Here is a 27,840-nt window from a genome sequence, read left to right as displayed (position 1 = left end):
TTGAAGCTATAGAATGTCCCTTTATTTAACTAGGGATGTCAGTTAAGAACACATTCCTATTTACAATGACAGGCTACCAGTGAACAGTGGGTTAACTTCCTTGTTCAGGGGTAGAATGACAGTTTTTTACCTTGTCAGCTCTGGGATTCGATCCCGCAACCTTTCGTTTACTGGCCCAACACTCAAACCACTACCTGCCGCTCAAGCTTGCAGTTAACGATTCAATATTTCTGCGTCAGGCCACTGAACGTTCTATGCTTAGAATCATAATTACGTCTGATATTGCAAATAATTCAAACAGCGATATTTTCATTGCAAATAAAACACACTGGTTTGGCATTGGGAAAGATGGTGAGATGAACGCATACATACATATACGTACATTATTCTCTCAAACTTTGATTTTCATTATCCACATTTCTTCTTGATACTTTTTTGTAAGCAACATTTTATCTAGCTATCGAGCAAATTGTTCTGAACAATTGTTGATGTTAAAAAAGTAGTGTAGCCTACAGTAGGCTACGTATACATGTTTTCCCCACCAATCAATGGAGAAATAGACAATAATAATTGAATAGAGACAAAGATATTATGAGCGTAATCAGATCAAATTGTCACTGAATTTATTATGTACTAATCATGTGTTAAAACATGCAAAAATGTGTAGTGTAGGCCAATTAATTGTGCTAATATTATATACTTACTATGTTCTGGCCTGCCGACAATTGTCTCAGAAAATGTTTTTGAGCCCGAGGCCAAACCTACAGTTGAAGTCGGAAGTTTACATAACCTTAGGGTGGAGTCATTAAAACTTGTTTTTCAACCACTCCATACATTTCTTGTTAACAAACTATAGTTTTGGCAAGTCGGTTAGGACATCTACTTTGTGCATGACACAAGTAATTTTTCCAGCAATTGTTTACAGACCGATTATTTCACTGTATCACAATTCTAGTGGGTCAGAAGTTTACATTCACAAAAGTTGACTGTGCCTTTAAACAGCTTGGAAAATTCCAGAAAATGCTGTCATGGCTTTAGAAGTTTCTCATAGGCTAATTGACATAAATTGAGTCAATTGGAGGTGTACCTGAGGATGTATTTCAAGGCCTAGCTTCAAACCCAGTGCCTCTATGCTTGACATGCTGGGAAAATCCAAAGAAAAGACCTTGACCCAAGTCAAACAATTTAAAGGCAATGCTACCAAATACTAATTGAGTGTAAGTAAACTTCTGACTCACTGGGAATGTGATGAAAGACATAAAAGCTGAAATAAATCACTACTATTATCCTGATGTTTCACATTCTTAAAATAAAGTGGTGATCCTAACTGACCTTAGACAGGACATTTAAACTAGGATTAAATGGAATTGTGAAAAACTGTATTTGGCTAAGGTGTATGTAGACTTAAACTGTAGTTGACGAACCCTAATATAGCTTACAGAGTATTTCCATAAATCCACTCAAGTTTCTTCAACTGTTTTCTGATTGTGCTTAGAGCGATGTTGTGCTGTGATGCAAGCAGATTCCAGACTGCATTTGTCAATCGCTCATCATCTTCAACCATCAGTGAGTCGATGGCTTGAATAGTCTCGCTGGAAATGGAATACAATGTGCAGCATATATTAAAGACCAGTAGTCAATTTATTTAAGCATTATTTTTTAGCATTATTAGGCCTACTTTACAGTATTGTAGTCTACTGTACCTGTTCATTTTCCTGGGTTTTCGCGTTTGGCGTAACACAGGCGACTAGCACTGACCGTGACCATAATACCCAATTCTAACAGTATTTTACCGACATGTTTAATTATTCAAGGTTCCTTTCTCTTCTCTGTGCTGGAGTTCTTTTAAGAATACTTACTGGAACACCCAAAGTCATCCAATTGTTATAATAGGATTTCAAGCAATAGCCTACCCACGCGTGGTCAACTACTTCAGCACCGTTTCACGCTGCTCTGAGCATGGGGACTGATCTTGATAAATTAATGAGATTTTAAATTTTTGACTGAATCTCCGTTTGGGTATTGGTTAGTCTACAATTAGGGTGTGAAAATGGTCACGTTGTACAGCGCCATATTTTCCTAATGGAAACCCTGAGGGTTTAGTTTTTTGTGGAATAGAAACACCATAATATTAATTAAATTAATTAAGCTACATTTCTTAAAATCAATCCCATATACTATGTTCTTACAAAAACATTTTAAAATTCTCTAGTACAGCCAATATTACAAAAAGTAAAATGCTTCTCAAAGATGCCCTCTGGTGGTCAAACTAGCACTAACTAGCATTAATGGCAACAATGGCTGACACTTAAATAACGTGCCATAGAATTATGCGGCAGCCCACATGGTGTACTGCAGTATGACAACTTCTACAGAAAGAACCACTGTATATGTACATGTCTACTTCAATTTCCTCATATCCCTACACAAATCAACTCATTACTGGTAGCCCGTGTATACAGCAAAGTTATTGTTTCTCATTGTGTATTTATTCCTTGTTTTTTTTATTTCTCACTGCATTGTTGGAAGGGCCCATAAGTAATCATTTCAATGTTAGTCTACACCTGTTGTTTTACGAGGCATGTGACAAATAAAATGTTTATTTGATCCGATTTGTATAACATCCCATGCTGTCAGTATCAATCATTGACCTCCCAGGATATCTGCTGAATACTTTCTTATTCCCCCCATCATAAAATGGATGGATATAGATGATTAACTTGTCCTACAAGGAATTTGTATGTTGATGTATGCCTCATTGTTTGTCCTTCCAACCACTGTCCGTCTCCCCGATGAATTGGAGGTAAATCCTACTTAAAAAGATCCAATGAAGGTCAAAACTGATTCAATACAATGAATCCATTATTATCTACTTAATACAATTATACATCAAGTACAGCAATAGATAATCAAGAAAAAAAACAAGAATCATTGAAGTACATTAAGTTTGGCTACCTTGTTATCAATGTTATAAAACAGTGGGTAAAGTGCAATAAATGAAAATGAGTCAACACACACAAATACACTCACAGATGCACAGACTTCACCTGACGTAAAGAATCTACAACTACAGTTGGGGGCTTTAAAAAGGTTCCTTATTGGTAATTTGCTATAGCAACCACACATCATTAAAATGTGACAGACCTCTAGCAGGATGATGACAAGCGCCAAGTTCATTAGTAATTATCTAACAATAACTTCTGTAGTGAAATATGCCCAAGACAGTGCAGTTACAGCCACATTTAGCAAATATTTTTTCTGTACTGCAATACAGGTTAAGAATGCCTCCAATTGTATAACCACAACTATGTTTATTCATGTCTTTGGGAGTGAGCTTGTGTACTACACAGTGTACTTATATTGGTGTTTATGAGTTTAGCCGGTGTGTATACCGTCACGCCCTGATCTGTTTGACCTGTCCTAGTGCTTGTCTCCACCCCCCTCCAGGTGTGGCTCATCTTCCCCACTATCCCAGTGTTTTCTGTCTGTCTGTGCCAGTTTGTTTTGTTCATTCAAACCTACCAGCGTTTTCCCTTGCTCCTGTCTTTGCTATTTTCCATGTTTTCTAGTATGCCGGTTTTTGACCTTTACTGCCTGCCCTGAGCCTGCCTGCCATCCTGTACCTTTGCCTCTACTCTGGATCTGCCTGACCTGACCCTGAGCCCTACAAATACTACAAATATTTAATTTTCATGGAATCACAAGTGCAATATAGCAAAACACAGCTTAGCTTGTTGTTAATCCAACTGGCGTTTCAGATTTCAAAAAAGCTTTTCAGCGAAAGCATACCAAGCGTTTATGTAAGGACATCTCTCTCAGCAGACAAAACATTACAAACAGCTAGCAGCCAGGTAGATTGGTCACAAAAGTCAGAAAAGCAATAAAATGAATCGCTTACCTTTGATGATCTTCGGATGTTTGCACTCACAAGACTCCCAGTTACAAAATAAATGTTCCTTTTGTTCCATAAAGATTATTGTTATATCCAAAATACTTCCATTTGTTTGGCGCGTTATGTTCAGAAATCCACAGGCTCAAGCGGTCAAGACCGGGCAGACGAAAATTCCAAGTAGTATCCGTAAAGTTCGTAAAAACATGTCAAATGTTTTTTATAATCCATCCTCAGGTTGTTTTTACTATTTATAATCGATAATATTTCAACCGGGACTGTAGCTTCTTCAATTTGAGAGAAAATGTCTGCTCGAAGCTGTGGCGCATGCAAAACGCTGCTGGCACCCAGCCATACAATGACGCAATGTGATCTTTCTCGATCATTTTTCAAAATAAAAGCCTGAAACTATATCTAAAGACTGTTCACACCATGAGGAAGCCATAGGGAAAGGAATCTGGTTGATATCCCTTTAAATGGAGCGAAGGCAGGCAATGGAACAGAGAGCTTTCAGGAAAAACAGCACTTCCGGGTTGGATCTTCCTTAGGTTTTCACCTGCAATATCAGCTCCGTTATACTCACAGACAATATGCATATTCTAGATTCTGGGCCTGAGAAATAGGCAGTTTCATTTGGGTATGTTTTTTTATCCAAACATCAAAATACTGCCCTCTACACTCAACAGGTTAAAGAATACACTTTTGTTTCTTCAACATTGCCTGCACCTGTGTCATATCTTAAAACGTGATATATACAGTGCCTTGCGAAAGTATTCGGCCCCCTTGAACTTTGCGACCTTTTGCCACATTTCAGGCTTCAAACATAAAGATATAAAACTGTATTTTTTTGTGAAGAATCAACAACAAGTGGGACACAATCATGAAGTGGAACGACATTTATTGGATATTTCAAACTTTTTTAACAAATCAAAAACTGAAAAATTGGGCGTGCAAAATTATTCAGCCCCTTTACTTTCAGTGCAGCAAACTCTCTCCAGAAGTTCAGTGAGGATCTCTCAATAATCCAATGTTGACCTCAATGACTAATGATGATAAATACAATCCACCTGTGTGTAATCAAGTCTCCGTATGAATGCACCTGCACTGTGATAGTCTCAGAGGTCCGTTAAAAGCGCAGAGAGCATTATGAAGAACAAGGAACACACCAGGCAGGTCCGAGATACTGTTGTGAAGAAGTTTAAAGCCGGATTTGGATACAAAAAGATTTCCCAAGCTTTAAACATCCCAAGGAGCACTGTGCAAGCGATAATATTGAAATGGAAGGAGTATCAGACCACTGCAAATCTACCAAGACCTGGCCGTCCCTCTAAACTTTCAGCTCATACAAGGAGAAGACTGATCAGAGATGCAGCCAAGAGGCCCATGATCACTCTGGATGAACTGCAGAGATCTACAGCTGAGGTGGGAGACTCTGTCCATAGGACAACAATCAGTCGTATATTGCACAAATCTGGCCTTTATGGAAGAGTGGCAAGAAGAAAGCCATTTCTTAAAGATATCCATAAAAAGTGTCATTTAAAGTTTGCCACAAGCCACCTGGGAGACACACCAAACATGTGGAAGAAGGTGCTCTGGTCAGATGAAACCAAAATTGAACTTTTTGGCAACAATGCAAAATGTTATGTTTGGCGTAAAAGCAACACAGCTGAACACACCATCCCCACTGTCAAACATGGTGGTGGCAGCATCATGGTTTGGGCCTGCTTTTCTTCAGCAGGGACAGGGAAGATGGTTAAAATTGATGGGAAGATGGATGGAGCCAAATACAGGACCATTCTGGAAGAAAACCTGATGGAGTCTGCAAAAGACCTGAGACTGGGACGGAGATTTGTCTTCCAACAAGACAATGATGCAAAACATAAAGCAAAATCTACAATGGAATGGTTCAAAAATCAACATATCCAGGTGTTAGAATGGCCAAGTCAAAGTCCAGACCTGAATCCAATCGAGAATCTGTGGAAAGACCTGAAAACTGCTGTTCACAAATGCTCTCCATCCAACCTCACTGAGCTCGAGCTGTTTTGCAAGGAGGAATGGGAAAAAATGTCAGTCTCTCGATGTGCAAAACTGATAGAGACATACCCCAAGCGACTTACAGCTGTAATCGCAGCAAAAGGTGGCGCTACAAAGTATTAACTTAAGGAGGCTGAATAATTTTGCACGGCCAATTTTTCAGTTTTTGATTTGTTAAAAAAGTTTGAAATATCCAATAAATGTCGTTCCACTTCATGATTGTGTCCCACTTGTTGTTGATTCTTCACAAAAAAATACAGTTTTATATCTTTATGTTTGAAGCCTGAAATGTGGCAAAAGGTCGCAAAGTTCAAGGGGGCCGAATACTTTCGCAAGGCACTGTATATCCTTTATAAGGCAGTGTGTGTGTGACGACAGCTTTCCATGCTATATCAGCAGAACCTCAACATAAGCACAGGGTTATACCATGCAATCACACAGTGGGCAAACACTTCTGAGATAAGGTAGATTAGCTTTGGATGGCACCACACCCAATAGAACAAGGAACAAATTTCACAAACTTCTAACACTCACATTTGTACAACCCTTTCATGGCTATGAAAACAAACATAACTTCCCTTAGCCTTTGTGGTCTAAAAAGAATGACCTCAAGGTTTACTTAAAAACATAGTATTCAACATCAAAAAGTTATGATAACACCAACAAAATCAATAGCAAAATCAATAGCAAATTATGTAGATTCCACAACCTTAACAACACTACCAGAACATTAATACAATGACACTAACTAAAAACACACACGTCGCAACATTATGCATTATACTGCCATAACATAACCCCCTCACAGTCCTTGAATAACATTTGTAATCCCATTACAACACGAGCACCATTCACGTCAATCACATCACTCTTTTCAACACTTTCACAACCAATACAAAACTCAATATCAACATTTGATTTACCGGCATAGTTGTCATCAAAACGTAGGCTATACTTCATCACTTTCTTTTTCGCAACCTCACTCCCACAGCTGTTTTTCTTCCCTCTCCCACCTCATTCCTTTCTCCTTATTCCTCCCTCTATTCTTCGATTTCAAGCTGTAATGGATATTAAGTTGCGTAATGCTGTGTTTTGGCCCCATTTTTATTTTTTTATTTTTTTTACCAAATACACAGACAATACTTCAAATTAGACACGAGTATAAACCTGTACAATAACGGTAAGTCTGTAGGATATCTTCTTTCACTAAAAGGTATTAACTGATTGCATTGTAGGTGAAGGGCAGGAGACCAGTTAACAAAGGATTTTTAAGCCTTGAGACAATTGAGACATGGATTGTGTATGTGTCCCAATCAGGGGGTGAATGGGCAAGTCAAAAGATTTAAGTGCCTTTGAACGGGGTATGGTAGGTGCCAAACACACTGGGTTGAGTGTGTCAAAAACTGCAACACTGCTGGGTTATTCAAGCTGAACAGTTTCCCGTGTGTATCAAGAATGGTCCACCACCCAAAGGACATCCAGCCAACTTGACAACTGTGGGAAGCATTGGAGTCAACATGGGCCAGCATCCCTGTGGAACACTTTCAACATCTTGTAGAGTCCACGCCTCAACAAATTGAGGCTGTTCTGATGGTAAAGGGGGGGTGCAACTCAATATTTGGAAGGTGTTCCTAATGTTTTGTACACTCAGTGTATATCTCCCAGTCTTCCTCTAACAATGCTCTCCATCATATCCAATTGTCATATTCCTGCTCTCTCCCGCCCTATCCTTGTTCAGGCCCATAGAGCAAACATGGAAAACAATGGGGAGTTTGATGGGTCAGCGACTACGTCAGCATTAAACTCTGAGTCAATGAATTTTTGTCCGCACACGTTTGTGTATGTGACAGAGTGAAAAGTCTGCAAGTATACTGGACATGTCTAGGTGTACGTCAATATTTATCTGAAAGTGTATTCACACATGAGGCAACAGCCCACAACAGAAAGAAAGATGGTGTGTACAGTAATATGTCTATTAAGAATGCAGGTACATGACACAGTGACAGGACACAAAGCTCAGAACAGTGTTCAGCAAGCAAGTTTGAATAGTTTCTTTGGGCAACCAAAGCATCAAAACACAAGTAAATATAGTTGGCCACTCAAGTTGAAAGACATGTTCTTAAGTCCCTCTATTCAATAAAATGATGTCTATTCAATACATTGAGTACATTTTCTATTTTCCTTATTCCTCGTTAGTCCACTATTTACCTGGTAGTCTCTTCAAAATTACATGGTAAACTGATAAGTGCATAATATTTGTATTAACAAATCAGCTTTTGGTTTCTTGAGGATTCATTAAAACAAGCACCGTGCTCCATTTGATACCAGGTTAAATTCTGGTACAAGTACAAAAAAATATATAATATCCACTGTTACCACATTATTTATTGGTTTGAGTACTTTTTAAACTCTAAATTACTTTATCCTACTTTTATGCCCTAGCCACCTGCTACTACTAGCCTTGGTGCAGACCCTAACACTGCTCTAAGAAATAAAGGCGCAATCTCATTGACATGGTTGCATCTGACTTCTTGAATTGACATAGCTGCCAACTACACTTGTCATCACATGCTGAAGTTTTGGCCCCTATAGACTTAGACCCAAATAGAAAGACAAAAAGGGGTAGAATTAACAGTGGCCAATAAGACGGACAACTGCACCTCTTACCTTCTCTCAGTCTGTCCTGCCAGTCTTTTCAATCTCTCTGTCCCTCAGTCTTCCTACATCATCTTTCCACCCCCCATCTCATGTCACTCACTCATCCCCACACCATAAACACCCTCCCTCCCTCCCCTGCTCTCCCCTTTTTGTCTCCTACTCTTTCTGCCTATTCATGAGGGTGAAGCGAATGAAGAGCTTCTTTTGAGAGTATCCCTGGAGGGCATTTGGTACAGAGGTAACTTAATGTCCCAGATCTGTTTATGCTGTATACCATGACAATGACCATAGGAGTTGGCAAGACAGCACAAACAGATATGCAATTAGCCAGGCTACATTTTTAGTTCTAATGCCAAGGACGATTGTGGGAAAATGTCAAACCAGGGACTGAATTACAAATCGACTCGAGAGAGCTAACGGTTGACTGATATACTTTACGCCTATGGGGGTGCTAACGTTAATATTTCAACATTCATGGTGCTTCCCTAATTTATCTTGGGAGTGCCAAAGGCACCGGCCTAATTCAATCCCTGTGTTATTCTGGAAATAAAACAAAGACAATTGAAGTTAGGAAAATAGATTAGCCATTTTTACATCCAAAGTGTAAAAAAAGTCTACCACACAACATTGTTCTTATTCTCCTCTTCTCTTTCCTATCATCTTCCATAACTCCACCTTTCATCCACCTCTCACAGATGGACCTGCATCAGAAGTCCTAAGTACAGTACCAGTCAAAAGTTTGGACACACCTACTCATTCAATGGTTTTTCTTTACAATGTTCTACATTGTAGAATAGTGAAGACATCAAAACTACGCAATAACACAAGGAATCATGTAGGAACCAAAAAGTGTTTAACAAATCAAAATATATTTTCTATTTGAGATTCTTCAAAGTAACCACCCCTTGCCTTGATGACAGCTTTGCATATGATTGGCATTCTCTCAACCAGATCCATGAGGTAGTCACCTGGAATGCATTTCAAGTAACAGGTGTGCCTTGTTAAAAGGCAATTTGTGGAATTTCTTTCCTTCTAAATGCATTTGAGCCAATCAGTTGTGTTGTGACAAGGTAGGGGTGGTATACATAAGATAACCCTATTTGGTAAAAGACCAAGTTCATATTATGGCAAGAATAGCTCAAATAAGCAAATAGAAACAACAGTCAATCATTACTTTAAGACATGAAGGTCAGAACTTTGAACGTTTCTTCAAGTGCAGACGCAAAAACCATCAAGAGCTATGATGAAACTGGCTCTCATGAGATTACCAGCCTCAGAAATTGCAGCCCAAATAAATGCTTCACACAGTTAAAGTAACAGACACATCTCAACATCAACTGTTCAGAGGAGACTGCATGAATCAGGCCTTCATGGTTGAATTGCTGCAAAGAAACTACTACTAAAAAGGACACCAATAAGAAGAAGATATTTGCTTGGGCCAAGAAACACAAGCAATGGACATTAGACAGGTGGAAATCTGTCCTTTGGTCTGATGAATCCGATTTTTAGATAGTTGAACAGATGATCCCCGCATGCGTGGTTCCCACCGTGAAGCATGGAGGAGGTGGTGTGATGGTGCTTTGCCGGTGACACCGTTGTTGATTTATTTAGAATTCAAGGAACACCTGAATTGCATGGCTACCACAACATTCTGCCACAATATGCCATCCCATCTGGTTTGTGCCTAGTGGGACTATCAAATAAAATCAAATGTATTTATATAGCCCTTCGTACATCAGCTGATATCTCAAAGTGCTGTATAGAAACCCAGCCTAAAACCCCAAACAGCAAGCAATGCAGGTGTAGAAGCACGGTGGCTAGGAAAAACTCACTAGAAAGGCCAAAACCTAGGAAGAAACCTAGAGAGGAACCAGGCTATGTGGGGTGGCCAGTCCTCTTCTGGCTGTGGAAATTATAACAGAACATGGCCAAGATGTTCAAATGTTCATAAATGACCAGCATGGTCAAATAATAATAATCACAGGCAGAACAGTTGAAACTGGAGCAGCAGCACGGCCAGGTGGACTGGGTGGACTATCATTTGTTTTCAACAGGACACTGACCCAACACACCTCCAGGCTGTATAAGGGCTATTTGACCAAGGAGAGTGATGGAGTGCTGCATCAGATGACCTGGCCTCCACAATCACCCAGCCTCAACACAATTGAGATGGTTTGGGATGAGTTGGACCGCAGAGTGAAGGAAAAGCTGCCAACAAGTGCTCAGCATATGTGGGAACTCCTTCAAGACTGTTGGAAAAGCATTCCTCGTGAAGCTGGTTGAGAGAATGCCAAGAGCGTGCAAAGCTGTCATCAAGGCATAGGGTGGCTACTTTGAAGAATATAAGAATATATTTATATATTTTTTAACTGTTTTGGTTACTACATGATTCCTTGTGTTATTTCATAGTTTTGATGTCTTCACTATTATTCTACAATGTGGAAAAATGTTAAAAATAAAGAAAAACCCTTCAATGAGTAGGTGTGTCCAAACTTTTGACTGGTACTGTACATCCTTAACTGAACATTGAGTGTGACCATCTACTGATTGTCCTCTATTGGAACCCCTGGGGGAAAGATGGCTAAAGGGTCTTGAATTCTCTTTACCTCCATATGACTTCCATCATTCATTAGCTAATGTCCTTAGGACGGAAATAAGGACAGTCAGACACAAGGGCTGCTAATACAGTTGCTGCCCATACACTACTAGGTCAAAGTCTGAGTCATGCACATTTTTCAAACCCCTTATTTTTGCTCCCACAATTCTGAATCTGCAAAAGGAAGGTACTTTACAGTTCTCTGTGTGAATGGGGTATGAGTCTAAGAGCAGAGTCGAGTTATTGCTGTAAAACTAATAGCCAGCAGCATACCACCCTGCATAGCACTGCTGGCTTGCTTCTGAAGCTAAGCAGGGTTGGTTATGGTCAGTTCCTGGATGGGAGACCAGATGCTGCTGGAAATGGTGTTGGAGGGCCAGTAGGAGGCACTCTTTTTCTGATCTAAAAAAAATATCCCAATACCGCAGGGTACCCTACACACTGTAGGGTGCTGTCTTTAGGATGGGATGTTAAACAGGTGTCCTAACTCTCTGAGGCCATTTAAGATCCCATGGCACTTATTGTAAGAGTAGGGGTGTTAACCCCGGTGTCCTGGCTAAATTCCCAATCTGGCCCTCAAACCATCATAATAATCCTCAGGTTACAATTGGCTCATTCCTCCTCTCCCCTGTAACTATTCCCCAGGTTGTTGCTGCAAATGAGAATGCGGTCTCAGTCAACTTACCTGGTAAAATAACAGATAAATGAAGTCTAGCCTCATGTATTGCTAATGATGAAATACCTACTTAAGTTCATCTTTGTAGTGGACTGTACTTGTACTTTATGTCTCCAGCAACTATGGTTTATTGTCCCCCATGATAAAATCGGGTCTGTGGATCTGTCTCCATTCGTCCGTTATGCCCAGTTTACATCATGACATATTTCATTACACCGTGCATCTTCTTCAAGGAGTCTTGCCCCGCTACTGAACAGACAAGTGTAGTGTTTGTAACGCAAGAGGAAAGCCTAACTCTCAGAGATCAGATTTATTTTGGGAGAATGCAAAATATGGCCTTATCATTCAAGACAGGATAAATATATTGTTTCAGGTGATAATAGAACATGTTTTGTTTAGTTACTTTTCCCCTCAACTGGTTTTTCAAACTTTATAGCAAGTGAAGCTAGCTTGCACTGCAGAGTAGCTAGCTAGCTAAAATCTAGGCGGAAGATACCATAGAATTGGCTTAGCAGCCAATGTGTATTATTTAACATTACTCACTTATAGGAACGGGTAATCTTTTTAGAAGCTGCTAGCTATCCCATAAAGCAAAAACCACATATTTTCATCTTCTGCGTTCTTCAACGGCTCTGGCTGGACTGAAGACGACGCAAAGTTTGGAAAATGTAAAAGTATGTAGCATCCGTCTCTCGCAACAAAGTGTTGCGTTTCCACTCCATTGTGGACCTCCCCATTGAAATGCATGACATCCAGTGGAACGTAACGGAGTGCTTATGGGTAATGTGCATTCAAATTGCCATCGATAAAATACAATTGTGTTCGTTGTCCGCAGCTTATGCCTGCACATACCATAAATCCCACCATGGGGCACTCTGTTCACAACTTTGACCTTTAGAAAACCGCTCGCCCACACGACGCCATACATGTGGTCTGCGGTTGTGACGCAGGTTGGACGTACTGACAAATTCTCTAAAAGACTATGTTGGAGGCAGCTTATGGTAGAGAACATTTAAATCTCTGGCAACAGCTCTGGTAGACATTCCTGCAGTCAGCATGCCAATTGCACACTCCATCTGAACTTGAGACATCTGTGGCATTGTGTTGTGTGACCAAACCGCATATTTTAGAATGGCCTTTTATTGTCACCAGCACAAGTTGCACCTATGTAATGATCATGCTGTTTAATCAGCTTCTTGATATGCTACACCTGTCAGGTGGTGGATTATTTTAGCAAAGGAGAAATTCTCACTAACAGGGGTGTAAACAAATGTGTGAGAAATACGTGTGTATTGAACATTTCTGGGATCTTTTATTTCAGCTCATAAAACCAACACTTTACATGTTGCGTTTATATTTTTGTTCTGTATAACACGGAACCCAAACCAGCTGCACGCTGCGCCATCGTGCATTAATTTATTTTGTCCCCCCAAACCAAACGTGATCACGATACGCAGGTTAAAATATCAAAATAAACTCTGAACCAATTACATTAATTTGGGGACAGGTTGAAAAGCATGAAACCTTTATAGCAATTTAACTAGCTTGCACTTGCTAGCTAATTTGTCCTATTTGCTTGCTGTTGCCAGCTAATTTATTCTGTGATATAAACATTGAGTTGTTATTTTACCTGAAATGCACAAGGTCCTCTACGCCGACAATTAATCCACACATAAAACGGTCAACAGAATTGTTTCTAGTCATCTCTCCGCATAGGCTTTTTCTTCTCTTGACTTTATATTATCATAAATTAGGTGCATTACCGCCACCGATCTCATTCGTCTTTCAGTCACCCACATGGGCATAACCAATGAGGAGATGGCACGTGAGTACCTTCTTCTATAAACCAATGAGGAAATGGGAGAGGCAGGGCTTGCAGAGCGATCTGCATCAGAAATAGAACTGACTTCTATTTTAGCCCTTGGCAACACAGATGCTTGTTGGCGCAATAATTTAATATTATAGATTTCTAAATTTATTTTGCAACGCGAGCAGTGTAGTCAGCCTGTAAGTTTGGAGATATTTCACTTAAGTGTAAACCACCTGCACGGTTTGCTCTGAATGGTTAAAACATTGCCATTTTATAGACCTCTAAATTGAGAGGAAAGCATGTAGTAGTATATTGCATACAATGTAATAATTAGGCTACAGTATAATTGTATGTAAGATAATAACGCCACAATGTGGTCACGAAGACTTTGGTTATACCAACGCAAATGTGAATAAAATTAGACTAATTAACGTTTTTGATGGAAGATGCTCGCATCTGACTCCACGAAACATTCGCTGACTGAAATACAACTGGACTACTGTTGATCAAATACTTTAGAGGCGTATAAACGTTTTTCGTATTGATATTTTGAATAAGAAGTTCTGTCGGCGGTTTTTACCTTTCTTCTTGGGTTTGAACCAATCCGCTTCTGTGCGAGGAACCAATAGTTCCAGAGAAAATAAACCTATTCCAAGCGGTCCAAAAGGAAACTTGCTTCAAAACAACAACTCGACTGATTCTTGAGAATACTGCCAAACGTTTTGCAGGTCGAATGCTTACACGATGTCTAGTGTTATTTGCTTGTTGTCCCGTCTCAGGAGTGTTGCCAAAGACTTTATTTTTGTGTTGCCCCTTGGCTTTCAAACGCTAACCGTAACTCCCTCCTCTCGACTCAAACGCACTAACGCACCTTTTATTCGACGAGTTTATTACACATCATTGGGTAATTCAAAAAGAGAACGCTTTTGGAATTTTGCTAAATCAACAAATAAAACAAATGCTACTTTATTTGTATTTCAATTTACTGCTTGATTACCGATTGATATGATTCAGACATTAAGTGAACATCACATGTTGTGCACCTTGAAATGTTGTTATATTGTTCATGTTTTGTTTTTTTGTCGACTCTTTCATAGTAGCCTATGTAAAAAATGATGTTATAGATTCAAATTCTATTCCAAAATGCTTCCTTTATCGCTCACAGAAGTGTATTCCTGTAGGCCTAGACTACTTTAGTATAAGCCTAGGCATTTCATGAGATTTCATTATTTATTTTATCAACTTTCAAATTTATAATGGACCACATTAGGGTATCAATTAACTAGTTTATTTCTGTTTTGTTAATCTCACGTCAAATCATTGATGACCCAATCCATGTATGCGTTTCTGTGCTTTATGGTTTGCTCCTGCAGAGGGCGACAAGACTGTAGGGAACCGGTTGGAAGCCCAATCTGCGCTCATCAGATAGGTCGTTTTTTAATAAATAAATTAATCTATTTTAATGGAAAAATCCTCAAAATAGTGTACAGCTTCAATACTGGGTTATTACACAATCGTCACGCTCCTATTTACCAAAACACTTTTTTTGAGGTATGGATGCTTCTTAATAATAACAGCAGTCAGAACACCAATGACACATTGCAGGGGTAAACTGGTGCAGAGGTGAAAAGCTCTGGTCCAAGTTAGAACATTAAGAGATTATTAAAAAGAATGGCCTGCACTATTTTTCTATTCCCTATGATTTGAAAAGTTTGCAAGGGGGATGATTCCAAAATGTATTCACAAAACCTGTTGACAACAATGTTATTTTATTTAAAAGAACCACACTTAACACGGACAGTCGTTAGGTATTATGATAAAGGTTATGATAAAATAAAACAAAAACATGTAAATTCTGAAACTTCTTTGAGAAACAGAAAACAAAAACAGTTCTCACAAAAATACAATTAATCGACCAACATGTCACATTATTTGTCAGGTATTACTGTATGATCGTGTCAGTAATGCTACTGGTTCAGTAGAGCATGGAGTGTTCAGAGTATTCACTGTATGCAGGAAGTCAGTATTGAATTAGCAGAAACACAGAACTGGAATTCCTTCTTCATCCTATTTCTATGAGTAGAACCGTTAAAAGTTGATTTGCTGTGCTATTTATACTGGTTAGTTATCTTGAAACATTTGTCCATCATGCATGTACAATACGAGAACACTTGGTAATCATGTTTAGGACACTACGATATAGATATTGTATAGCATTATATTGTATAATTGTATTATACTGTATATAACATAATATATTCATATTTGGCAATGTAATGGAAGCTTAGTAAAATAGTCAAAAACGCATTTGGAAGACTAAAACCTACTAAATTCTGAGGTTTCCGTTCAATTTCCATCCACCCTTTAGGGGAAAAATACTAGATATACATGCCTCAGGTTCAAACACCCTACATGGTGCAATCTAGTACTGTACATCCCCAAATCAGTAACTTCACCATAAGAACAATATTGTCACCGCCTGCTATCAGTTGACCTTTACAACTGCAAAAGCACCATAAAACATGCAATAAACCACAGAAATACTGAGCAAAGCTCGAAAAACAAGTCATGCTGGGTTTTCTTGTGTTTTACCCCATCGAGAGCCTTATTATATGACTTCTCACTCACAGAAGCCATCACACACTTGTATTTGTGCTCTTAGTAGAACTACCTCCACCACTTTCAATCCACCTGAAGTGCATTGAGCCTAAAACTAAGCCTTGACAGGCCTTTCGGGAAATAGTTTGATAGGCAACAATTGTTCTGTAGATTCCATTCCACTTCATCAGGGAAAAGTCTCATGTAGGGACATAGAGCCTGAAAATTCCTTATTGTGTTCCCAGCGCTTGTGTCAGCCTGTGTCTTGGTCTTACCCTCCCTCGAGGTCTGGTAAAGGGGGAGGGCAAATACTGTAGGCTTGGTTGGGTCACTGTTAAGGGAAGTATGCACTGCAGCTTGATGCAGCACTCCCACCTGATGGTGGAGTCTATGAACTGCTGCTGAGTCGCCGGCGAATGAGAGATGATGGCTTGGTCTCCGTGTCCTCCTGGTCACTCTCACACTGTCTCTGATGACGAGGAGAGATATAGTAGGTTAGTTCTCTTTTACCTGACTCACACTATAGGGCAGACACAAATCATAGTGTGCTGGCTCGGTTATTTTCTTTCACATTGTTCTTTCCAGAATGGTTCCAGCAACTATGGTGCATGTACAACATTGCTTGTATTTGAATACAGTCAAGTTCTTTGCAATGTTTTCTACTTCCCCCTCCCTTTTTATTTATTTATGTGATTTTCCTCACTCATTCTACTCAAATATTTGGCCTGCATTTCAACTTCTGATGATATCACCCAACACATTAAAAGAGATTAGCAAAGCCTGGATGATAAGCCATGAGTTAATGATACAGTAGGCTATATTACCTGTGTTTTCAAAGCCTGGAAATATTTTGCTATTAATTGCATTTTTAGCAATAGAGGTTAAAATAGGGGGCACTCTTTATTAAAATAATGTAATGGGTTTCGTTCAAGTGTAACTCTTAGTTAAACTGTCATGGCTGCCTTACTCACCAGTTCCTCGTCCACCAGTGCGCTAGTCTTACATAGCAACTTCAGTCGATGCAGCCGGTTGCACACCCATACCATGTTATATGACATCTAGAGAGAGAAAGAAAACAAGAAAGAAAGAAAGCAGAGGAAAGGAGATATGAAAAGAGAAAGAAAGGAGGAGGATGTCGAGGGGACGGGAACATAAGAGTCAGATATTATAGACAGAAAAAAGACTGTTATTTGACACTATGATGTATACACCCTGCTTCTCAATGTACACTGAAGAAAAATAAATGCAACATGCAACCATTTCAAAGATTTTACCGAGTTATAGTTCATATAATGAAATCAGTCAATTGGGGAAAGGGGAAAGGGGGATACCTAGTCAGTTGTCCAACTGAAAATATTAAACTGAAATGTGTCTTCCGCATTTAACCCAACCCCTCTGAATCAGAGAGGTGCTGGGGCTGCCTTAATTGACATCCACGTCTTTGGCGCCCGGGGTTAACTGACTTGCTCAGGGTCAGAATGACATATTTTTACCTTGTCAGCTCGGGGATTCGATCCAGAAACCTTTTGGTTACTGGCCCAACACTCTAACCAATTGAAATAAATTAATTAAGACTGCAATCTCTGGATTTCACATGAATGGGAATACAGATATGCATCTGTTGGTCACAGATACTGTAAAAAAAGGTAGGGGCGTGGATCAGAAAACCAGTCAGTATCTGGTGTGGCCACCATTTGCCTCATGCAGAGCGACACATCTCCTTCGCATAGAGTTGGTCAGGCTGTTGATTGTGGCACGTGGAATGTTGTCCCACACCTCTTCAATGGCTGTGCGAAGTTGCTGGATATTGGTGGGAACCGGAACACACAGCCTTTCACGTCGATCCAGAGCATCCCAAACATGCTCAATGGGTGGCATGTCAGGTGAGTATACAGGCCATGGAAGAACTGGGACATTTCCAGCTTCCAGGTATTGTGTACAGATCCTTGCGACATGGGGCCATGCATTATAATGCTGAAATATGACGAGATGGCAGCAGATTAATGACACAACAATGGACCTCAGGATCTCATCATAGTATCTCTGTGCATTCAAATTGCCATCAATAAAATGCAATTGTGTTTGTGGTCCGTAGCTTATGCCTACCCACACCATAGCCCCACCGCCACCATAGGGCACTCTGTTAACAACGTTGACATCAACGTCTGCCATCTACCCGGTACAGTTGAAACCGGATTCATCCATGAAGTACACACTTCTCCAACGTGCCATTGGCCATCAAAGGTGAGCATTTGCCCACGACGCTGAACTGCAGTCAGGTCCAGGCCCTGGTGAGGACGACGAGCATGCAGATGAGCTTCCCTGAGACGGTTTCTGACAGTTAGTGCAGATATTCTTCGGTTGTGCAAACCCAGTTTTACAAGCTGTCAGGGTGACTGGTCTCAGACGATCCCATAGGTGAAGAAGCCGGATGTGGAGGCCCTGGGCTGGCATGGTACACGTGGTCTGCGGTTGGACGTACTGCCAAATTTTCTAAAACAATGTCCTGTATGCTCTCGGCGGCTGGCCCTTGCTTCATATTCATCGCCAAACCCACTGGCTCCAGGTCATCTATAAGTCTTTGCTAGATAAAGCCCCGCCTTATCTCAGCTCACTGGTCACCGTAGCACGCGGTTCAGCAGGTATATTTCACTGGTCATCCCCAAAGCCAACTCCTCCTTTGGCCACCGTTCTCTGCTGCCAATGACTGGAACAAATTGCAAAAATCACTGAAGCTGGAGTCTTATTCTCCCTCACTAACTTTAAGCATCACCTGTCAGAGCAGCTTACCGATTACTACACCTGTACACAGCCCATCTGTAAATAGCCCACCCAACTACCTCATCCCCATATTGTTATTTAGTTTTGCTCTTTTGCACCCCAGTACCCCTTGCACATCATCATCTGTACATCTATCACTCCAGTGTTAATGCTAAATTGTAATTATTTTGCCACTATGGCCTATTTATTGCCTTACCTCCCTAATCTTACTACATTTGCACACACTGTATCTATATTTTTCTATTGTGTTATTGACTGTACGTTTGTTTATCCCATGTGTAACTCTGTGTTGTTGTTTTTGTCGCACTGCTTTGCTTTATCTTGGCCAGGTCACAGTTGTAAATGAGAACTTGTTCTCAACTGGCCTACCTGCTTAAATAAAGGTGAAATAAAATTTAAAAAATCAAAAACATATTATGGAACAGCCGGGACTGTGAAGCAACACAAACATAGGCACAGACACATACATACACAGACATGATAACATACGCACTATACACACACACATACATGTATGGATATTTCAGGTTGTGAATATGATAAGAAAAAGTCCCTCCATTAAAGGTGTACAGTGTTTTCTCCGACACATTGGTGCGGCTGGCTTCCAGGTTGGATGGGCATTGTGTCAAGAAGCAGTGCGGCTTGGTTGGGTTGTGTTGGCGCATGGCTCTCGACCTTCGCCTCTCCCGAGTCCGTACGGGAGTTGCAGCGATGAGACAAGACTGTAACTACTACCAATTGGATACCACGTAATTGGGGAGAAAAAAAGTGGGTAAAAAAATAAATAAAAAAACAGAAGAAAAGTAAGAAGCCCTAACCAACGTCATGTGATTAGGGATCCAAGTCTTGGATGTCACCCTGGTATGGTGAAATTCAGTGGCATGGACGCCAAGGGAAGCCAGACTTCCCCCCCAAAAATTACAAATTTAAAAAACACTTGTTTTTGAATCTTTTAGTTGTCACTGTATTAGACTTAAGCATAGATGATGTGATGCTGTTGAAAATGTTGGAAGTTCTGGAACTGCACTGTTGGTTAAGAGCTTGTAAGTAAGCATTTCACGGTAAAGTCTACACTTGCTGTATTCGGCGCATGTGGCAAATAAAGTTTGATTTGATATGGTGCTGGAATAGTGGCGGCAGCTCCTGTTTTCTTTTTGCGACTTGCGGTAACTCTCTGGTGTTCTAAGTCAATAGTTGTTTAGTAGTCTGAAAATGTCGGTAACATTAACTTGATTCACCATGCTGTATGCCATGTAACTGTTTGTTACATCTAATATGCTTTGTGGACTTCACCAGACAGATGTTGCACTCTGGTTTTGTGATTAATTTATTCTGCCACTGTCTTCTTATTGTCTCAGCCTTATGCCTATATATCACGCTGCAAGGCATCTGAACTAACAGGTTATAGAGCAAACAAGGCAATTATCAAATCAAATCTAATTTTATTAGTCACATGCGCCATATACAACAGTGAAATGCTTAATTAAAGTGACTATGCATAGATGACAACAAAGAGTGGCAGTGGTGTGGAGAGGGGAGGGGGGGGCAATGCGAATAGTCTGGGTAGATATTTGACTAGATGTTCAGGAGTCTTAAGGCTTGGGAGAATAAGTTGTTTAGAAGCCTCTTGGACCTAGACTTGGTGCTCCGGTACCACTTGCCGTATGGTAGCATGGAGAACAGTCTATGACTAAGGTGGCTGGAGTCTTTGAGGTCCTGGATGGCAGGAAGCTTGGCCCCAGTGATGTACTGGGCCGTTCGCACTACCCTCTGTAGTGCCTGGCGGTCGGAGGCCGAGCAGTTGCCATACCAGGCAGTGATGCAACCAGTCAGGATGCTCTCGATGGTGCAGCTGTAGACCATTTTGAGGATCTGAGGACCCATGCCAAGTCTTTTCAGTCTCCTGAGGGGGAATAGGTTATGTCGTTCCACTTCAGGACTGTCATGGTGTGCTTGGACCATGTTAGTTTGTTGGTGATGTGGACACCAAGGAAATTGAAGCTCTCAACCTGCTCCACTGCAGCCCCGTCGATGAGCTTGGGGGCATACTCGGTCCTCTTTTTCCTGTAGTCCACAAGCATCTCATTTGTCTTGATCATGTTGAGGGAGAGCCAAGACAACACAGGAGTGGTTTCGGCACAAGTCTCTGGATGTCCTTGAGTGGCCCAGTCAGAGCCCAGACTTGAACCCGATCTAACATCTCTGGAGAGACCTGAAAATAGCTGTGCAGCGACGCTTCCCATCAAACCTGACCGAGATTGAGAGGATCTGCAGAGAAGAATGGGAAAAACTCCCCAAATACAGGTGTGCCAAGTTTGTTGCGTCATACTCAAGGTTGTAATCGCTGCCAAAGGTGCTTCAACAAAGTACTGAGTAAAGGGTTTGAATACTTACTTAAATATCACAGTTACATGTTTTATTTGTAATAAATTTGCTAAAATTTCAAAACCTGTTTTTGCTTTGTCAATATGGGGTATTATGTGTAGACTGATGGGGGGGGGGGGGGGGGACACTTTAATCCATTTTAGAATAAGGCTGTAATGTAACAAAATTTGGAAAAAGTCAAGGGGTCTGAATACTTTCCGAATGCACTGTACATACAGTCCCCAAGAGGTCCAAGAAGTTTCAAAGACACCTGCTGAGATTTCAAATTCTGCCATGGAGTGTGCTAGTCCTTGTATCACCAAAGAAGAAGAAATAGGATAAGAAAATGTCCCCCCATTAAAACCCCAGAAGACACGAAACCCCTCTCATGTTATTAGGGATTCAGTTTGTCTGGTTCTTCTCACTTCCACTGAATTTTCCCCAAGTTTGAGTCAATATGTTGTAAAACAGGTTTTTAATTAATGAATGCTTTAACCATTGAAGGCAATCAAAGTTCTTTCAACTTTACAATCTACATTACACCATATCAGGGCGATATCCAGGACTTGGATCCCTATGAGTCTTCTTCTGGGGGTTTTAATAGTTATTTAAAAAAATCCTATTTCTGCTTTTTCTTTGGTGATATACATATTACTTCAACCCTCAACCCCCCCGTCCCTTGCCCCCACTCTTCTGCGGACATGACAACTCCCCCCTCCCCCAATATTATTAGCACTCAGTAACGACGTAGCTAACTATATAGTGCTGCTATGGTCATAACTAGCGCTGCTAACGTCGTAGCTAACTTGTTACCGCTGCTAACTACGTAGCTAAATAGATGGCGCTGCTAATGACATAACTAGTTAGCGCTGCTAACGTCTTAACTAAGTTGTTAGCGCTTCTAACTAGCCAGTGCTGTTCATTTAAACAAATATCACTGGCAAAAATATTTTGATGGTCTTTGAAATATTTTGCAGGTGTTTCAAATATTTAGCAGCTTTTCACAAAATTTAAGAGCATGAAATATTCCACTAGCAGAAATATTGAGTAGACCGAAATATTTAGCAGGCCTTTGAAATATTTTGCAGCTTTTGACCAAACCTCAGCCTGAAATATTTAGCAGCCTACCAAACTATCTTGACGCCTTTTAACAAAATTCGCAACCTATTATTTTGAAAGCTGGTTAGCACCTTAGGGAGTAGACTTAAAATGGCCATTCGAACAAAACGTTTCCGCCTCACATTCATGTCCTATTTGTTAATTTAGCTCTCCAGAAGACAAGCATCGACTGTGTAGCAATGACCTGTTTGATTTCATTATCTGTTTCAATAAAACACATGCACATTTTCAATATTTGAGCTTCATTCAGTGTCATTACAATATGTGATATGGCATAAAATTATATGATATAAATTGGCCATATATCCTACTCACCTTCCATTTCCTCTTGGCATTGAACTTCTTAAAGTTCTTCATGTTGATGGAGGAGCGATTCCTGTTGGCCACCTGTTTCCGTGTCAGAGGCTAAAAGAGAGGGATAGATAATAAGTGAAGGAGATACAATTAATGTAGAGATTAAAAACAAATACACATATTAAACGTGCATTATACCACAGCCTTTCTGAATACACATTTCTGATTGATTAGAAGGGCATTCTAGAATGGACATTAAAACCAGATAACGGGACAGTTGGAAAATATATCGGGACACCTTGCATTCGTGAAGCAATAAGCGCCAACACATGCAAACTGTACTTGCTACAAAGTTACAGAAACCTAATTCAACAACCACACAAACGCAGTTCCAACGAGGAAAAAAATAGCTACCATTGATTTATTTTTGCAGAGATCTTTTTTTGAGCATCTGATGTAACATGGTGAGTGATAAATTAATTTCTCTGTTCCTACTGTTGCAGTCATGACGCAAATGGCGCTATGTTGTCAAATACTCACACGTTTATAGTTTGACCAGCTGTTTTCAGCAACTGATATATTTTAATTTGCTTGTCATATTGGCAGGTTTGCTAGCAACTCTGTTCCTACTGTTGCAGTCATGACGCAAATGGCGCTATGCTGTCAAATACTCCCACGTTTATAGTTTGACCAGCTGTTTTCAGCAACTGATATATTATATAATATACATTGGCAGGTTTGCAAGCAACAAACAATTTAGCGAACTTCTAGCCTAGTGTTTGATATGCAATGCGATCTCCTCGTAATTAACAGTGTTGCGTGTCCTGACGAGGGCAAACTTTTCTAGCTATGCCAGGCAAAATCGGGCATTATCAGCTCATTGTTATGGATGCATCCAAATGAATGTCAATAGAAAACAGCTACTGCAGAGGTCGTGACTGTGAGCCGTTGGATAAGAACGAACGACTGGGTCGCGTGTCTTTCTACCGGTACATTTTTAATTGTTCCTTTATTTAACTAGGCAAGTCAGTTAAGAACATATTCTTATTTTCAATGACGGTCTAGGAACAGTGGGTTAATTGCCTGTTCAGGGGCAGACGACAGATTTGTACCTTGTCAGCTCGGAGATATGAACTTGAAACTGCTCGGTTACTAGTCCAATGCTCTAACCACTAGGCTACCCTGCCGCCCCAAATATGTGCTTATAGTATTGTTTTCTTTGGCAGCTGTGGTATAAGCGGGATAAACGCCAACGTTCTGTACTTTACCTCTGCTCTGCCTCGTCCATTATTTCTAAGGTAATGTACAGAATGTCAGCGTTTATCCTTTCCATATTAAACCGTTTGTAGGGAGCAAAGCCTTGTGCTGCTGACTCTCACCTTGATCCAGGGGTGCTGTAGACACTCCTCAGCTGTAATTCTCTCACTACACATAGACAGACCGACAGAGAGACGATAAGATCAGTGCACACAGACACCACAGGCGGTCAGACAAAAGGAAATCTATTAATTTGATATGCGAGTTCATATTCTATCAATAGCGTCTGAAATAGAAAGCTGTCATTCTCAGCTGTCATTCTCTCACTTACACAGAGACAGACAAGTAACCACAGAAAGTTAGACAAAGGGTGATCTATTCATACAATACACAGTTCCTATTCTATCAATAGAGGCTGAAAATAAAGTATAGTGGCTGAAAGAAAACCTAGTATCCATCCATTTACAATAGGTGCAAAGTCACAAAATAAGTGATGCTTTCACTATTCCAGTCATTTTCCATATTTGTCTTGACATCATAATAGGCCAAATTACCCATGACCAATGCATTATTTACTTCTGATCTTTCACTAAGAGCTTCTGGATGAAGTCTTTGGCCATGGCGCTGGTCATGCTGAAGTGGTGGTCGTCAAACTTATAGTTCAAGGCTATGATGTTCCTCAGCGTCTCCTCGTCCTTGTCCCCTTGGAACGGGGACATACCACTCAGTCTGGAAAAATAAAGGGGAGTCAGAGGAAAGAAGGTTGCTCTGTTACTATTGCCCAATTCCAAGTCAACAGAGAGGAAGATGGCACTATTGCCACATTGTTAATACCTATCTGATTAACTCTGCAAATAGCAATGCTGGGTGATTTGAAAAGTCATAGTCAATCGATCAATAATATAATAAATCTTATAGCAAAAATCTTTGTAAATTAAAGATAATCTGTTGAAACAATGAAAATAGAAAGGTTCAGACCTTTTGTGAAACATCACAGCACAGTTGAAACATATATGGCAAACAGAAATCAAAACTGGATGGTGTTCAGAGATGGATGGGAGGGGTTGAGGGTAGCTGAAGGATGGGACTAAAAACAAACAAAAGATAGCTATTGTAAAATACACTGTGTCCGTAAAATGTATATAGTATGTATAAGCTAGAAGTGGAAGCCTAAGTGTTGTTGTCCATTAGTTTAATCCAATTAGGGGAGGGTGGTAGTTAAGAGAAAATAATAAAGAAAGACAAAATTATATAAACTCAGCAAAAAAAGAAACGTCCTCTCACTGTCAACTGCGTTTATTTTCAGCAAACTTAACATGTGTAAATATTTGTATGAACATAACAGGATACAACAACTGAGACATGAACTGAACAAGTTCCACAGACATGTGACTAACATAAATGGAATAATGTGTCCCTGAACAAAGGGGGTCAAAATCCAAAGTAACAGTCTGGTATCTGGTGTGGCCACCAGCTGCATTAAGTACTGCAGTGCATGCTGTGACACACTGCCCCAGACCCTCCACCTCCAAATCGATCTCGCTCCAGAGTACAGGCCTCGGTGTAACGATCATTCCTTCGTCGATAAATGCAAATCCGACCATCACCCCTGGTGAGACAAAACCGCAACTCGTCAGTGAAGAGCATTTTTTGACAGTCCTGTCTGGTCCAGCGACGGTGGGTTTGTGCCCATAGGCAACGTTGTTGCTGGTGATTACTTGAAAATAGTAAGTAATAGTAATCCCGCAGGTGTGATGTTCGGATGTACCGATCCTGTGCAGGTGTTGTTACACATGGTCTGCCACTGCGAGGACGATCAGCTGTCCATCCTGTCTCCCTGTAGCGCTGTCTTAGGCGGCTCACATTACGGACATTGCAATTTATTGCCCTGCCCACATCTGCAGTCCTCATACCTCCTTGCAGCATGCCTATGGCACGTTCACGCAGATGAGCAGGGACCCCGGGCATCTTTCTTTTGGTGTTTTTCAGAGTCAGTAGAAAGGCCTCTTTAGTGTCCTAAGTTTTCATAACTGTGACCTTCACTGCCTACTGTCTGTAAGCTGTTAGTGTCTTAACAACCGTTCCACAGGTGCATGTTCATTAACTCTTTATGGTCCATTGAACAAGCATGGGAAACGGTGTTTAAACCCTTTACAATGAAGATCTGTGAAGTTATTTGGATTTTTACAAATTATCTTTGAAAGACAGGGTCCTGAAAATGGTCCGTTTCTTTTTTTGCAGAGTTTACATATACACACAATATATGGGGGATTGGAAATGATGCAGACAATTACATTAATGGAAGCCACAATCTATCTGCAATATTAACGCTTATCTACCCCCACCCCCCACCACAAAAAAATAAAAATAAAATTAAGGGTTATGGTAGGGCAAGGGTTGATTTGGAATTGGGCATATGTGTGAATCCAAACATACAGTAGCACCCCCCTTTTCTCCCCCAACTTACAGTATGTAGGTGATCACTCCGATGCTCCTATAGGGGCAAACACAAACAAAGAAAAAACGTTGTTGTTATTTTTCTCACAGAGGCCTAGATAGACTCAGTTATTATCTCATGATCATAACTTTATTCCAAAGGATGTAGACATTAGAGCTGTTGTGGTGAGTAGTTTTTTAATGCTTGCTTTTGTATTTCTAAACGTACTATAATCAGCTGTCTCTGGCAGTTTCCTGTTTAAGGTTCTGGTGGAGAGGCATGACACATCGAAAACATAAGCTTGTCTGTTTGTCCCTAAAATAAACCTCAAAGATAAACACAGCCATCGGAATGCTTCTTTGCTTTCCGGGGATAGTCACAATGTGAAGTGTCCTGGGGTAAGAATTGCTCTTTTTTTAAGCCCCTCAGTTTTGAGCGCCATTTATTAACATTGTGCTGGAGCACGTCTGGGTACACTCATATTCTACTGTATTACAATCAAATCCAACCCTTTAGACTCCGACCAGTTCATTTCTGTGTAAAAAAAAACACCGTATTTGATTTGATTTAGTCGAAATTCACTAGAGAATCAGATTGTTATACAGTGTCTGAACACATAGGGTGTACCTAATGCATTCAACCAGAAACAGTCACACTGTTTAGGGAAAGCGTGCCTACACATGTCCAAACGCATCCCAGGGGCTTATTCATCAAGATGGAAGGGGGTCATTTTAGGTGTCTGTATATGTTGGAAGAGGGGGCAGTACAGACACTCACCACATGTCGACAGCTGTGCTCAGAGGTTCGTAGTTGATCACTTCAGGGGCTGAGAGAGAGAGAGAGGCAGTTAACCCCCAACAACAACAACTGCTCCCTGGGTGCTGATGACGTCAATTAAGGCAGCCCCCTGCACCTCTCTGATTCAGAGGGGTTGGGTTAAATGAGGTGGAATTCATTCAGTTGTGCAACTGACTAGGTATCCCCTTCTCCTTGTATCTGAAATGCTGTACCGCTATACTGCTTTGTCAATATCTACAAATTGTATTTCATGCCAATAAAGCAATCGGAGAAACTTGTCTATGCATGTAGCAGCATTTATGACAAGCCCAGAAGGCCTGTCAGACTTCACACTGCCTAAAGGAACAATTTCACATTTTTAAGAATGCAAAATGAACACTGCATTCATCAGAAAAACATGAATAGATTGTTCCTACGAGTCAAACAACTCCAGTGGCTTTCCTCCACCAGTCGCATTGTATTATTTAAACCTACCGTACTGTAGCTGCTACTGGTGGGAAAACACATTTCAATTCCAAACAGGAAGAGC

At 40.5% G+C, this 27,840-nt stretch overlaps 2 protein-coding genes across 13 annotated transcripts in view; both read right to left on the bottom strand.

Moving 5' to 3' along the window:
* The window catches only part of LOC110496356 (rho guanine nucleotide exchange factor 2), a 106,108-nt gene extending 91,581 nt beyond the window's left edge, over positions 1-14,527 (bottom strand). For 2 of the 5 annotated variants that reach the window (XM_090208763.1, XM_090208764.1), the window contains exon 1: positions 14,244-14,527. Coding sequence is in view for 1 of the 5 variants with exons in the window: in XM_090208762.1 (XP_090064888.1) it covers positions 6,847-6,861 (15 nt within the window). In the remaining 4 variants the exon portion in view is untranslated. Of the gene's footprint in view, positions 1-6,846; positions 6,936-14,243 lie in introns of those variants that run through there. The other 3 variants (XM_036952906.2, XM_036952907.2, XM_090208762.1) reach the window with 2 other exon arrangements.
* Positions 14,528-15,415: 888 nt separating this feature from the next.
* LOC110496354 (death-associated protein kinase 2) overlaps positions 15,416-27,840 on the bottom strand; it is a 35,172-nt gene continuing 22,747 nt past the window's right edge. For 3 of the 8 annotated variants that reach the window (XM_021572199.3, XM_021572198.3, XM_021572197.3), the window contains exons 6-12: positions 27,291-27,339; positions 26,544-26,570; positions 24,653-24,805; positions 24,199-24,244; positions 22,841-22,930; positions 17,233-17,319; positions 15,416-16,730 (exon numbers count right to left, since the gene is read on the bottom strand). In XM_021572199.3, the coding sequence (XP_021427874.3) occupies positions 16,650-16,730; positions 17,233-17,319; positions 22,841-22,930; positions 24,199-24,244; positions 24,653-24,805; positions 26,544-26,570; positions 27,291-27,339 (533 nt within the window). In that variant the 3' untranslated portion in view covers positions 15,416-16,649. Of the gene's footprint in view, positions 16,731-17,232; positions 17,320-22,840; positions 22,931-24,198; positions 24,245-24,652; positions 24,806-25,054; positions 25,164-25,356; positions 25,686-26,543; positions 26,571-27,290; positions 27,340-27,840 lie in introns of those variants that run through there. The other 5 variants (XM_090208761.1, XM_090208760.1, XM_090208759.1 and 2 more) reach the window with 2 other exon arrangements.

The sequence above is a fragment of the Oncorhynchus mykiss genome, chromosome 18, assembly GCF_057628025.1.
Source record: "Oncorhynchus mykiss isolate SJ-2025 chromosome 18, ASM5762802v1, whole genome shotgun sequence".
NCBI lineage: Eukaryota > Metazoa > Chordata > Actinopteri > Salmoniformes > Salmonidae > Oncorhynchus > Oncorhynchus mykiss.
Note: the sequence above shows the minus strand (reverse complement) of the source record. Positions and strands in the feature narration are given on the sequence as shown.